This window comes from Bos indicus, chromosome 14 (genome assembly GCF_029378745.1).
Source record: "Bos indicus isolate NIAB-ARS_2022 breed Sahiwal x Tharparkar chromosome 14, NIAB-ARS_B.indTharparkar_mat_pri_1.0, whole genome shotgun sequence".
Taxonomy (NCBI): Eukaryota; Metazoa; Chordata; class Mammalia; order Artiodactyla; family Bovidae; genus Bos; species Bos indicus.
In genome coordinates this window covers 868,313-882,244 of record NC_091773.1, presented here as the reverse complement: position 1 = coordinate 882,244, position 13,932 = coordinate 868,313, and the positions used below count along the sequence as shown (strand labels likewise).

Below are 13,932 nucleotides of genomic sequence, written 5' to 3'. Positions count from 1 at the left end.
ACTCTGCTCTCTCACTGCCAAGGGTAAGGGTTCAATTCCTGTTAAAGGAACTAAGATCCCACAAGCCCTGCGGTACGGCCCAAAATTAAAAAAAAAAAAAGTTAAATATATATTTTGTGTTATTTATATTACAACTATTTACAAAACTTAATACATCACAAACCATGGAATTTAAATAGATGATCTGTTATAGTATGTAAATTTTATCTCAAGTGTGTTAGTCATTCAGTAGGACACTCAGTCTTGTCTGACTGCCACTCCATGGTCCATAGCTCACTAGGCTCCTCTGTCCATGAAATTACATGTTGAATTATATCTCAAGACATAACCAGATGGAACTAGGTCTGCCCCCTGATGCACAGGAAGCCACTTGCGAACACTGGGTTGTGGCGAGGAGGGTGTAGGGTTTGGGCAGGTGCCCGTCAGAGAGAACAGGCAGCTCATGTTCAAAAGATCCGAGCTCCCCAAGGCTTTCAGGAGAAGGTTTTAAAGACAGCGTGAGGAAGAAAGTCATGGGTTTCATGATTACCTCACGCACAGTTCTTTGGTTGATAGTGAGGTAACCGGGTGGTGTCACTGCAGGCAGCCTTATCAATTTTCAGGTTCCAGTTGGTCTGGGGACTAAGTGCTGGTGGTCAGCACACAGTTAATTTCTTCCACCAGCAGGGGGTTTCAGTATCTGCAAAACCACTCCATGGCTATTGCTCAGGTTATTACTTCTAACCTTTGTGTAGAAGTACTTAGCTTTGTTTTATGGCTAAACTATTACTACTTTGTCTTGCTTGACTGCTTTTGTCTTTGCATTTTCTCACTTCTCTGACAATTTTGCTCACTGGTACTTGGCGAAGGCCTAGGAGGCTAAAGCCCTTCTACAGAGGTGGGGGACATTCCAGTGGGGGAGGGGGGTCTCTCCTCCTAGGAAGTCCTGTTTGATTTCAAATAAAGCTATTTTAAAAAACACACAGAAACCTCCTTGAAGGGGCTTCCACTGACCAAACTGAGGACAACTTGAGGATCAAAATAATGACAGTAAAGTATTATATTTCTTTGAATAAACTAGGAATACGTGTGTCTTCTTTGATATAAATAGGTAAAGAGAAAGCTTTTTTCCCTACAATAAACGATAAAATTAGAAAACAGCCACTTGGCAACCATCATGGTAATAAATAATTCAGAGAAAAAAACAGTACATGCAAAAACTAGGGAGCGAAAGTTGTTGAGAAACAGCGTATTCACACAGTCTCAAAGTATCCTTCCATATACCAAAAGAAAAAGAGTAACTTGACAGGGAAGAAGCTTGGGCCACTCCACCTTAATTAAGTGATCAAGACAAGCCTCTCCAACAGACCAAAGCCATGCTACCCAATTGGACAAGAAGAAAAGAACCCAGCATCTCCTCCAGAGCACTCCTGCCAGAAAGATACAACCTGAGTCTAGTCAGGAGGCAACCAGACACATGCAGATCAAGGAACGTGCTCCACAACAGCTGGCTGGGGGCCTGTGTCAAGGGCATGAAGAGCTGTTCCTGCCTGAATGGCACAAGAGGTGACACACAGGTACTGGGGTAACTGGGGTTATCTGGGAATCCAACTGAGGCTTATGGGTCAATGCTATATGGGCTTTCCTTTAACTTTAAATCACTTCTAAAGACTTCGGATCTTTTAATTCATCTTAGGAATAGTTAGAAGGCAATGGCACCCCACTCCAGTACTCTTGCCTGGAAAATCCCATGGACAGAGGAGCCTGGTAGGCTGAAGTCCATGGGGTCGCGAAGAGTCGGACACGACTGAGCGACTTCACTTTCACTTCTCACTTTCATGCATTGGAGAAGGAAATGGCAACCCACTCCAATAATGTTCTTGCCTGGAGAATCCCAGGGACGGGGGAGCCTGGTGGGCTGCCGTCTATGGGGTCGCACAGAGTCAGACACGACTGAAGCGACTTAGCAGCAGCAGCAGCAGGAATAGTTAAGGCTCCCTACTGGTGAATTCTAAAGGAAATCAACCCTGAATATTCATTGGAAGGACTGATACTGAAGCTGAAGCTCCAATACTTTGACTACCTGAAGCAGGGAGTCAACTCACTGGAAAATACCCTGATGCTGGGAAAGATTGAGGGCAGGAGAAGGGGGTAACAGAGAATGAGGTGGTTAGATAGTAACACTGAGTCAGTGGACAGGAGTTTGAGCAAACTCCAGGAGATGGTGGAGAACAGGGAAGCCTGGCGTGCTACAGTCCATGGAGTAACAGAGTCAGACATGACTTAGCGACTGAACCTGGTGATTTCTGTAAACACTTCCTTGAATCATTCAAAGCATGGGTCCTGAAGGTGCACATTTTTGCCTCAGTCAAAAGTACCCACCAGAGGGCATCATTTATCTAGATTATCCATGATATTTTAATTCTACATCTTGAGGAATTTTCAACTCTTCTGCCTAGGATCTGTGTGGTTGCCTTAGAGAGGCAGCACTTCCTTGGACTCGTCCACCCTCTTCCTCAGTTTCCAGGGGACTTTCAGGAAAGTTGAGGTTGGGATTGAGGCTATGAAGTCTCTTCCTTTTGGTCTAAGGCTCCTGCACCTTCTGACCTGCTGACTCGAGGGGCACACTGTTCCCTGCAACTGGCTGTCCTGGGTGCTACGGCCCCTCGAGGCTTTGTCCTAGCCTTTAGTGTGAAACAAAAGTAATATCCACCTATTAAGGGGCATATAGCTGTGGAAAAGTAATGCACATAACAAATAACTCAAGAGTCAGGTAACAAATGGGGAAACCCCTACGTGAGAAAAGTAAGGTCTCCAATTAGTGACCCCAGCTTCTACCTTAAGACAATAGAAAAAGAACAGCAAATTAAGCCTGAAGTAAGCAGAAGAAAGGAAAAAGGCCAAAGTAGAAATCAATAAACTTGAAAAAGAAAACAAAAAATAAATTAATCCAAAAGGCAGTTCTTTAAGATCAATAAGACAGACAAACCTCTGGCAAGACAAAAGGAGAAAGGAGACACAAATTACCAATATAAAGGATGAGAGAGGTGACACCACGACACAGTAAAAGGATAAGGAAATATTACGAAAAACTTTATGACAATTAACAATTTAGATGAAATGGACTAATTAAAACACACAAACTACCAAAAGTAACCCAAGAAGAAAAGGACAACTTGAATGGCCATATTTCTATGAAATGAATTGAGTTTGCAGTTAAAAAACCTTCCCAAAAAGAAAATTTCAGGCTTCACTAAACGTTTACGAAGTAACACTAGGTTTAATTCCCAGGTGGCACAGTGGTAATGAATCGGTCTGCTAATGCAGGAGATGAAAGAGACATTGGTTCAATCCCTGGGTCAAGAAGATCCCCTGGAGAAGGAAACGGCAATTCACTCCAGTATTCTTGCCTGGAAAATTCCATGGACAAAGGAACCTGGCAGTCCATGGGGTCAACAAAGCATGGGATACGACTGGGAACTAGCACCTACGCATGCAATGTTAGGTTGACAAACTCTAACGTAAAATTCATAAGGAAAGAATACTTTCTCCAATCCTTCTGAGGCCAGCATTACGCAACACAAGGCGAAGACATCACGAGAAAATAAAACTACAAACCAATATTCCTCATGGGCAGAGATGCAAAAATTCTAAACAAAACTTCAGCAAATTGAATACAACCATAAACAAAAACGAAAATATATATCGTGACCAGAGATTATGTCAGGAATGCACTAGAAAGTCAATCACTGTAACTGATCATGCTTTTCTTCCAGAGAAAACAGATCTCTGTCAATCCCACGAAGGAACAGAGCCAACGTACACTATGAGGGGGTCGGCTGCTGCTGCTGCTAAGTCGCTTCAGTCGTGTCCGACTCTGTGCGACCCCATAGACGGCAGCCCACCAGGCTCCCCCGTCCCTGGGATTCTCCAGGCAAGAACATTATTGGAGTGGGTTGCCATTTCCTTCTCCAATGCATGAAAGTGAGAAGTGAAAGTGAAGTCGCTCAGTCGTGTCCGACTCTTCGCGACCCCATGGACTGCAGCCTTCCAGGCTCCTCCGCCCATGGGATTTTCCAGGCAAGAGTACCAGAGTGGGGTGCCATTGCCTTCTCCGGAGCGGGAAGGTCGGCAGGAGCCCCCAAAAGACGGCTGTTACTTCTCCAGCGACTGTCACGCTCCCCGCGGGCCCGAGCCTGCTTCCGGGCGGCATCCAATCCCACAATCCCTGGGGCCTAGACGTGGCCCCGCCTCTGCGCTCAGGTCCCGCCCCTTGGGTAGAGTCATGGTCTCGGATTGGTTACTGCGGCTTCCGCTACCTGGTGGGCGGGGCCGCTGACCACCTGTAGGTTCCGGGCCTGGCTGAGTGTGCTTCCCCCGAGCTCACCGACCTGCTTGTGGGAGGACGGGGGGGACAGGGGTCAGTCAGCCGATGGCCTAGCTCCCGTAGGGTCGCCGATGTCGGAGACCAGCCCGAAGGCGGAGGCGGCGAAGCTGCTGCCTTTCCTGGCGCTCGGGGAGCGGGCTGACCTGCAGGCGGCGGCGGCGCAGCATGTGCTGGCTCTGACTGGCTCGGGGCCTGGGCGCACGCTGCTGGCCGGCCAGACGGCACTGCTGCGGGCGCTGGTCGAGCTGGCGGTGGCCCCTCCTCCCGCCCCAGCCCGAGACGCCGCTCGCGCGCTAGTCAACCTGGCTGCCGACCCCGGCCTGCACAAGCCGCTGCTGGCGGCCGAGCCCAGACTGCCTGTCCGCCTGCTGGGCTGCGCGTTGGACCCACAGTGGCCCTGGGCCGAGGAAGCGGCCGCCGTGCTGGCTAACCTCAGCCGCGAGCCGGTGCCGTGCGCTGCGCTGATAGAGGCTCTGGCAGCCGCAGAACCCGGGGAGTCGGGCCTGGAGCGGCTGGTGCGCGCGCTGTGCACTCCGGGCTACAACGCCCGCGCGCCCTTGCACTACTTGGGACCAGTGCTCTCCAACCTCAGCCAGCGTCCCGCGACCCGCGCTTTTCTGCTGGACCGCAACAGGTGAAGCTCCGGGCGCTCGCGGGGAGGGGTTGGAAGTGCGCAGGGACGGCACTGAGTGGCCCTTCCCTCCAGGTGCGTGGTCCAGCGGCTGCTGCCCCTTACCCAGTACCCGGACTCCTCGGTGCGCAGGGGCGGGGTGGTGGGAACACTGCGAAATTGCTGCTTCGAGCACCGTGAGTCGTGGTGGGGATGCTGCCTTATGGGGGGAATAGGCTGTTCTCTGGGGCCTCTCTGGACAGGTCTGCATTCCTGTTTCTCCCCAGGACATCATGAATGGTTGCTTGGGCCCGAGGTGGACGTTCTCCCCTTCTTGTTACTGCCGCTGGCTGGGCCAGAAGACTTCTCTGAGGAAGAGATGGAGCGTGAGTGGCTAGGGTCGAGCCTCAGGGTTGGTTTAACAGGAGGGGGGGACGGTAGGGGAGAGGCAGAAGGAGGTGTCCAGATCAGGGCCCTTCTGAAACCTCCCAGCAGGGAGTTGCTGAGCACAGATGAGCCTTACAATGGCAGGGTCCTGCCTAGTGGCCCAGGGGCCAGCATGGAGACCCACTGACTCACAAATTCACCCCTAGGGCTGCCTGTTGATCTGCAGTACCTGCCACCAGACAAGCAGCGAGAGCCTGACGCTGACATCCGTAAGATGCTAATTGAGACCATCATGCTGGTGAGCAGGGGTCCTGCTTCATTAATGCTACCCCCCCAACACACACACATTAGCACACTGACACCTGGGTACCCTCTGCCCTCTTCCAGCTGACAGCCACGGCACCTGGTCGGAAGCAGGTGAGGGACCAGGGAGCCTACTTGATCTTGCGAGAGCTGCATAGCTGGGAGCCTGAGCCTGATGTGCGGGTGACTTGTGAGAAACTCATCCAGGTAGGTGCAGGGTTGGGGGAGGGGTGGGCGTCCAAGGTATGCCAGCCAGCTCCCCACGTGCCTCCCCTGCTGGCAGGTACTTATTGGGGACGAGCCAGAGCGCGGCCTGGAGAACCTGCTGGAGGTGCAGGTGCCTGAGGAGGTTGAGCGGCAGCTGCAGCAGCAGGATCACCAGGAGCGGGAGCAGTGTGAGCGGGAGCAGCAGGAGCTGGAGCTGGGCCCAGAGCCACAAGCAGAGGGAGCTGTACCCACGTGAGGCCCCTGAGGCCTGCCAGCATTTCTGGGCCCACTTCTCTTCACAGTCCGTCCAGGCCTCCCAGACCAGGCCTGCCTGCTGTCCCCTGCTCTGAGAGTGTATCTGGCTGAGAAGCAGAGCTGCCCTTAAGCTCCGCTCCAGGTCTTTGCTGAGGATTGAGGGTGCCTCCATGTGCCCTGTTGCTTCCAGCAAGAATGCTGGCTGCTCAGAGGAGGACTGTTCAGCCAGGGCTGCCCCAGACCTCTGACTCGCTCAGGTGTCTCCAGGTGGAGGGCTGGCAGGGCTGGACAGAAAAACATTGCAGGCCTGAAGGGCCAGCTAGAGCTTCCCAATGAGTCTCAGGGGTGCTCTAGGGGTCTGAGTGCTTGCAGTGCCCCTTGCTGCCAGTTCCAACCCAGGTCCCTCCACCCTGGGGGCCCTCGGCTGGCCCTGCCTGAGACCTGGCCTCACAGGGCTGACCTGTTGAGAGTTTCACCAGCCACAGCCTGTCAGGGTCTCCCAGGGCTGCATCCCCCTGGCCTGTCCTTGGGGTGTTTGCTGGTGCTGCCTCCTCTTCACTCTCAGCACCTTCCCTGTGCCCAGACCCAGCCCTCAGGCCTTTGTGAGCACTTCAAGTGCTATTTCCCAGTCCTGGACCGACCTGATGCTCCCACCTTCCCTGTCTAGCTAGGCCCTCTCCCTGTTCAATTCCCCTGAGCCTTAGCCCCCCAGATCCCATGCCCACCAAGCTAATAAGCCTTGCCCTTGGCCCAAGTCTTCCCCTGGACCACGCTCTGCCCCTTTGGAGCCCGTTGGCCCCGTATGTAGTGCTGAAGGCACTTGAAGAGTCCACGGCCCCAAGCCCAGCAGGCTGTCCCTCACCCCACTGTATTCCCTTCCTGGGCCTCCCACCAAATCTAGTGCCATCTTCTGCCGTGGATCCCTGTTTCCCTGCCCTTCCAGGCTTCTCTCTGCAGAGCACCCCACCACCAACCCCCAGCCCTCTTGTCCTCAGTCCTGGTACTACCTCCAGAGCTGGGGCCAGCTCTACTGGAGCTCAAATCAAAGCTGAGTTCTTTGTGGGTACCAGGTGTCTTCCTCTTCTGTGGTCCCCTCTTCATTCTCCCTCCCCCAATTAAATTAAAGCTCTGGCCTGAAGGTATGTGGACTGTTTTCCAGATGCCCCAACATCCCTCTTCCTGCATTGAGAAGTCCACACCCTTGGCTCTATAGAATAAATGCTTTATCTGGCCTCGCCCCTGCCCTCCCGCCCGCCCTCAGCTAACCAGGTAGTGCCCAGGCACGCTCCAGATGGAGCATAGCAACAGTGGATGCCTGGAGCGACCCACCCTGCGACCGGCTGTCTCCGTTCTCCAGAGCTGAAGCCCGGCAGAGTCTGCAACTTGTCTTGGGCAAGCCCTTGGGGGCTCAGGCGTCAGACTAGAGGCACTCTCATGAGAGGTGCCCTGTAGCTGGGGTCGCCACAGTTGCAGGAGCGACCTTGGGGGATCGGAGTCTGCGCTGGGCTCCACATTGTCCAGGGATGTTTGGAGCTGGGGCTTCTCTGGTTTTTCTGCAATGGATCACAGTGGGAGGGTTAGGAGGGGCGCTGAGGAGCCTCCTACCTGCCCACCCAGCTAGGCCTGCCACACCTGGTATAGCACAGAGTGTGGTGCAGAAGAGCGCATGTGCAGCAGGCAGCATCCAGTGGTGGGTGGCCACCTGCTGCAGGGCCAGGCGAGCTCGTGGGCGCAGCTGGAGCAGGCCTCGGATCAAGTCCTGGCATTCTGTGGGCGAGGACTCCAGGCTGCAGCCTCACGGTAGCGGCCCCCTCCTGCCACCTCTCATGCCCCCAGCCCACGGCCCTCACAGCCAACGATTCTGGCCCCTTGGTGGGGTTGCCCCATGCAGTCTTCCCAAATGGCTAGAGGGTGTCCGTGTTTCGCACGTGGACGGACAGGCAGCGAGAGGTGAGGCAGCCTGACCTAGGGCTAGTTCAGGGTTCAAGCTTAATGGGGCCACCAACCCCAGTTTCCCCTGTCACCACAGTCCATCCCCCAGCCTGGGCTGGCAAAGATGCCAGGTCAGCATCCCCCATGCCACAGCACATGTGGCCCTTCTCTGGACCTAGGTCTGTCTTGCTGCCCCCTCTCCAGGCACGGCTGGGACTTGGGAGGAACACGTGGTGGAGGTGCTCACCTGGTGACAGGCCTGGCCGGAAGGTGGGGCCCCGGCGCATCAGATACAGCATTCGGTGGGGCTGGCACTCCTTGAAGGGCAGCTTCCCAGTCACCATGGCGTAGAGGATGACACCTCTGGGGGTATGGGCTTCTCAGGGCCCACCCCTCCTCCCCGGCCCCTGCCCCTCTTCCCCACCCAGGGTCCTGGAGCCCCTGGGGTGGTGCTCACAGGCTCCACAGGTCGGCCTGCTCCCCGTTGTATTTCTTGCTCATGAGGATCTCTGGGGCTGTGTAGGCCACAGACCCGCAGAAGGTGCTCAGCAATGAGTTCTTGAGCCCGGAACGATTGGCAAAGCCAAAGTCTGCAAGGGACGTGCAGGGAGGGCGGGGCAGGTTGCTAGAGAGAGGGCTCCTGAGGGGGCTGTGGGCATGGGGCACGTGGGTAACTATAAGTGTGGCTGTGGGCAACTGTTGGGTGTAGGCCTCATTGGAGGCTTGAAGGACAAGGCAGACTGGGGTCAGAAGTCTGGAGCAGACCAGTGTAGAGGCTGGAGCCCTGGGCTTGGGGCAAGAGTGGGGTATGTGCGACCCAGGGAAGTTGAAGGTGATCAGGGCTGGCCCAGGCTGGGAGCCTGGTTGGGGGCCGGGCCGCAGGCTCACCACTCAGCTTTAGGCAGCCTCTGTCATCTAGCAGGATGTTCTCACACTTCAAGTCCCTGCGTGGGGAAGGGGAGGCGGGGCTGGACCTGAGCTCAGGCAGGTCTCCACGCGCTGGGCAGCAGGCTGGGTGGCGCCCTCACCGGTGCACGATGCCTGAGTTGTGGCAGTGTGCCACGGCGCTGACCAGCTGCCACAACAGCCTGCGAGCCTCCTCCTCCTCCAGTCCCGGGCAGCGGCGATGAGCAGAAGTGGCGTTGATGTGCTCCAGCAGGTCACCATGGGCCGCCAGCTCCAGTACCAAGTAGGTGCGCCGGCTGTTCGCGAAGGTCTCATACAGCTGCACCTGCCGGGCCACCCCCACACTGTCACCCCCAACCAGGGCCCTCGGGTGCACAGGGCTGGGGTCTCGGAATGGGGCCAGCCCGAGTATAAGGATCTCAGGAGGTGAAGGGGCGGGCCTGGGGTAGGTAGGAAGGGCCGGCTGCCTGGGGTCTCTGCCCACCACGTTCAGATGCTTGTATGTAGCATTGAGTGATGAAATCTCACGGGGCAGGAACTTGCGGGAGAACTCTGCAGGGGCCTCCGCAGTGGAGACGATCTTGATAGCCACCTGCAGGTGTGGAGGGTGGCCACTGTGCAAAGGCCACAACCCCCCTGGGGACAGGATGTGGTAGAACAGGCCCCATGGCCTTTGTGCATGTGGCCGAAGTTGACTAGGGCAAGGTTCGGTGAGCAGCAGCCTTGGGAGGCAGCACTGACCTTCCCCCTCATCCTGTCCTGGTTACTTATGTGTTCAATGGGTCCAGGAACTGGGAGGGATCAGACTGCCAGAGCCTGGGCCTTCTAGAAGATGTGGGACTAGGAGGAAGCCAGAGCACCTGGGAGGTGCCTGAGTGGAGTTAGGACAGGGGCCACTGGGGCTGACTATGGAACCCCCACCCCGTGGGGAGGAGGCGAGCCTGCCTCACCATGGTGTGGCGCTTGCCCCGCAGGTCAGAGGCCAGCTTGGAGTTGTGCCGCATGCGCTCCTGCGTGGCGTAGGCCAGGTAGACTTTGGAGAAGGCCCCAGAACCAATCTTCTTGGAGGACAGCAGGTAGCCATTGTCCCTGCATTCATGCACCTGCTCCAGAAAGGCTCTCTGGTCCAGCTTCTGCCTGCCGGCAGCCTTCATAAAAATCAGGGCTCTGTGGGAGAGCTGGGGCTACCCAGCACCCCGCAGGGCCGTGGGGAGGGGCTCTGGGAGGTTCAGCTGAGGCTTGACTTGTGTTAGAGGGATGGGGTGATGGGTTGTAGACGGATGGAGCAATGCACTGTGGAGTGATGGGGTGATGTACTGCAGGAGGCCAGCTGGGGCCTGCAGGCCCTCAAGGCTGCAGCCAAGTTTCTGAAGCCTCTCTGGGACAGGAGCAGAGATGGGGAGGGAGGCTAACACAGCCACACAACCATGGACTGGCATGGGGTTGGACAGGCTCTGGGAAAGCAGGAGCAGATTCTAGAATGGAAGGTTCTAGAGCTGTGCTTGCATTGTGCCCTCAAAGGGGTATCCTTCTATTCCCCAGGCATTGCTTGCCCTGAGAACATCTTGTTGGAACCAGCCCTGCCCTGTGTGAGGCCCACTCCACGGGGTGAGAACCCCAAGGGCCACAGACAGCCCTTTTATGGTTTTGGCTGTGCGGCGCAGCATGGGGCATCCTAGTTCTCCAACCGGGAACTGAACTCGGACCCAGCAGTGAAAGGACGAGTCCTAACCACTGGACCGCCCACCTCAAGGAGGTGAGCCAGCATGCACCTCCCTTTTCCCGGCCCCTGCAGTGTTCTGTGAGCGCTGTTACTCGGGGTGGAGCTGTGTTGCCTGCGGGCGCTGTTTGAAGCTGCAACTACCTCCCACAATCCTGCTTCTGTGCACACCAAAGTGCCTGTCCCATGGTAGGCAGTCCACACCCAGGATTTCAAATGTGAACATCACCAAGTGATGCCCCCTTTACAGACGAAACAAGTAAGGGCCAAGTTCACGGTCTCTCTTCTGTGAGCTGGACAGCATAGTGTCTGCAGACCAGATTTGTCCCCACAGGATCCGTGGTGCCTGCAGCACTCCCTCTGCATGGAAGTGAGCTATGGATACATTTTCTCCTCCCTGTTGGACTGTGGGCCGCTGGAGGGCAAGGCTTGTGTCTGATATCCCCTGGCTCACCCACAGCCCTTGTCTGGCAAATTGCCTGGAGGATAGAAAATATGGACAGTTTAGCTGGTTTGTTGCTCCATGCGGGTTAGGAAGAGAGAAACTGAGTATTTCAAGGGGAGGGGATTTAACTCGTGATGGTTACGAAAGTGTTACATGGGCTGGAGATGGGGGGAGCCTACACCGCCTCCCTGGCTCCCCCTCATTCCAGAACACAGCTGGAAGCCAGTGACTGTTGCTCAGATAGGTGACAGGCAGGGTTCAGAGTGCTCACCAGCTCTGCTCACCCTCCTCTTTCTCTGCACCCCAGGTCATCCATCTATTTCAGAGCATTGCTGAGTACCTCCCTGTGCTGGGCTTGGTGTCAAGCCCTTGGGAGCCAGTCACAGGCACGGGCCTTTCTCACAGAGCTTACTGTTGCAGAAGAGAGACTGCCCTTAATACTCTGTTTTGAGGCGGGGGGCCTCGCGGCATGCAGGGTGTTAGTTCTCCAACCAGGGATCAAATTCACGCCCCCTGCAGTGGAAACAGAGTCTTAATCACTGGACGCCCAGGGAAGTCCCTGGCCTTAATAATTTAATAAAAATTGAATGATGCTGTTATCTGTGCCAGGGCAGCGTGTGTGCGTGCTTAGGAGTGAAAAAATTCAGCTGAGCCTGGGGAGGGTAGGACCAGTGGCGTGTCCTGAACCCTGGCCATGGGGACAGCGACGGGAGAGTGAGCCATCCAGGTATGAGCCTCCCTTGGATAACCCTCCCTTCCTGCCTATGTAGTACCTGGGGGGTGGGAGCTCTTTCTTGGGGGCCAGGCCCCATCTGTGGAGCAGAACGCTGTATCAGCCGTCTACAAGAGTTCTGTCCCGCTCTCTGCACTCTATCCCTAGGACAGAAGGCTGCAGCCCTTCTCTCTGTGAAAAAAGAATCCCCCCATCCCTGCCGTACTGTCCAATGACCAACCTGCCCCCATGTTTAAACTGAGGCCACTTTGCCTCCTCGCCCACAGATCCCTGTGGACCCAGTGAGACGCAGACAAGTTGTTAATGCCGAGGATGTACTGTTGCTGACTGGCCCTTTCTTCTCCAATTGCTTTTCCTTTCCTGAGCTTCTGGAACACCACTTGCTCCTTTCATTTTGGTCTGTGGGCACACCCAGGTGATTTCAGCCTCCGGGGCTCTGCGGGGGCCAGTGTGTCTGTCCAGAACCTGGGCTCCTCTCCTGGCTTCTCTCTTTCTCAGCCCCCAGCTGCAGTTCTTCACAGCACTTTGTGCAACTTACGAATCATTGACTTGCTTGTTGTCTGCCTCCCTCTCCAGATCCCAAGGTCCCAAATGCATATACTTGCTTTTTGTTTTTTTAATCTTTTATTAAAGACTAATAAAATATTTTTTATTTTTTTTAATGTTTTGCTTTTTATTGAAGTATAGTTGATTTACAATGTTGTATTAGTTTCTGGTGTATAGCACTGTGATTAGTTATGCATGTGTATTTATATTCTTTTCCATTACAGTTTATTACACGATATTGAATAGAGCTTCCTGTGCTATGCAGTAGCGTCTTGCTGCTCGCCCACTCTGTGCGCGCTCATTTGCATCTGTTAAGCCGCAACGCACAGCAGCCCCCGCCTTTGGCAGGCTCATGTCTGTTCTCCATATGAGTTTGTTTCTCTTTCATAAATAAGTTCATTTCTGTCATATCTTAGGTTCCACATATGGTGATATCATATGGTATTTATGACTTACTTTCTGACTCTCTTTCTGACTCACTTCACTTAGTATAGTAATCTCTAGGTCCATCCAAGTTACTGCAAATGACGTAATTTCATTTTATTGCTCAGTAGTATTCCATTGTACATATGTACCACATCTTTGGGCTTCCCTGGTGGCTCAGAGGTTAAAATGTCTGCCTGCAATGCGGGAGACCCGGGTTCGATCCCTGAGTCGGGAAGATCCCCTGGAGAAGGAAATGGCAACCCACTCCAGTATTCTTGCCTGGAAAATCCCATGGATGCAGGAGCCTGGTGGCCTACAGTCCATGGGGTCACAAAGAGTCGGACACAACTGAGCGACTTCACTTTCACCACATCTTTATCCAGTCATCTGTCAATGGATATTTATGCTGTTTCCATGTATTGGCTGTTGTAAATAGTCCTGGGGTACATGTATCTCTTCAAATTATAGTTTTCTCCAGATGTATACCCTAGAATGGGATTGCTGGATCATACAACAACTCTAGTTTTTTGAGGAACCCCCTTACTGTTTTCCATACTGGCTGCACCAATTTGCATTCCCACTAACAGTGGAGGAGAGTTCCCTTTTCTCCACACCCTCTCCAGCATTTGTTATTTGTAGATTTTTTTTTTTTTTAATTTATTCATTTGGCTGAGTTGGGTCTTGGTTGCAGCATGTGGGATCTTCACTGTGGGCTCTGTAGCTCTGCAGCATGTGGGATCTTAGTTCCCCAACCAGGGACTGAACCTGTGTTTCTTGCATTGCAAGACAGGTCCTTAACCACCTGACCACCAGGGAAATCCCTAGAGTTTTTAATGATGCCTATCCTGAGTGCTGTGGTACCTTACTAAACTTTTGATTTGTATTTCTCTAATAATTAGTGATGTTGAGCATCTTTTCATGTGCCTATTGGCTATCTGTATATCTTCTTTGGAGAAATGTCTGTTTAGGTCTTCTGCCCATGTTTTTCCCCCAGACTTTAAACTTTTTATTTTGTATTGGTGTATAGCCAATTAATGTTGTGATAATTTCAGGTATATTCTGCATATAAGTTAAGTAAGCAGAGTGACAACATACA

General features: G+C 53.8%; 2 protein-coding genes across 2 annotated transcripts; one reads left to right on the top strand and one right to left on the bottom strand.

The window, feature by feature from the left end:
- Nucleotides 1-4,302: 4,302 nt before the first annotated feature.
- HGH1 (HGH1 homolog) lies at nucleotides 4,303-7,266 on the top strand. The gene is made up of 6 exons (XM_019973650.2): nucleotides 4,303-5,000; nucleotides 5,073-5,173; nucleotides 5,264-5,362; nucleotides 5,570-5,661; nucleotides 5,751-5,873; nucleotides 5,950-7,266. The coding sequence occupies exons 1-6, from the start codon at nucleotides 4,438-4,440 to the stop codon at nucleotides 6,127-6,129; spliced, it is 1,158 nt and encodes a 385-aa protein (XP_019829209.1). The 5' UTR covers nucleotides 4,303-4,437; the 3' UTR covers nucleotides 6,130-7,266.
- A 119-nt stretch (nucleotides 7,267-7,385) lies between these two features.
- Nucleotides 7,386-11,015, bottom strand: LOC109568166 (testis-specific serine/threonine-protein kinase 5-like). Its single transcript, XM_070802998.1, has 8 exons — nucleotides 9,917-11,015; nucleotides 9,451-9,558; nucleotides 9,089-9,291; nucleotides 8,949-9,004; nucleotides 8,518-8,650; nucleotides 8,308-8,423; nucleotides 7,761-7,895; nucleotides 7,386-7,681 (listed from the first exon to the last, which is right to left on the bottom strand). Exons 1-8 carry the CDS (start codon nucleotides 10,118-10,120, stop codon nucleotides 7,386-7,388), a joined length of 1,251 nt encoding a protein of 416 aa, XP_070659099.1. The 5' UTR covers nucleotides 10,121-11,015.
- Nucleotides 11,016-13,932: the final 2,917 nt, after the last annotated feature.

What these genes read in the sequence shown, in the direction of transcription:
- HGH1 (XM_019973650.2), top strand. Translation starts at nt 4,438, where the DNA reads ATGTCGGAGACCAGCCCGAAGGCGGAGGCGGCGAAGCTGCTGCCTTTC. An exon ending in TAATTGAGACCATCATGCTG is followed by an intron (nt 5,662 to 5,750) that starts GTGAGCAGGGGT and finishes GCCCTCTTCCAG; the next exon opens with CTGACAGCCACGGCACCTGG. An exon ending in CTTGTGAGAAACTCATCCAG is followed by an intron (nt 5,874 to 5,949) that starts GTAGGTGCAGGG and finishes CCCTGCTGGCAG; the next exon opens with GTACTTATTGGGGACGAGCC.
- LOC109568166 (XM_070802998.1), bottom strand. Translation starts at nt 10,120, where the DNA reads ATGAAGGCTGCCGGCAGGCAGAAGCTGGACCAGAGAGCCTTTCTGGAG. An exon ending in CAGGCCGACCTGTGGAGCCT is followed by an intron (nt 8,424 to 8,517) that starts GTGAGCACCACC and finishes CCATACCCCCAG; the next exon opens with AGGTGTCATCCTCTACGCCA. An exon ending in CCGGCCAGGCCTGTCACCAG is followed by an intron (nt 7,896 to 8,307) that starts GTGAGCACCTCC and finishes CCTCGCCCACAG; the next exon opens with AATGCCAGGACTTGATCCGA.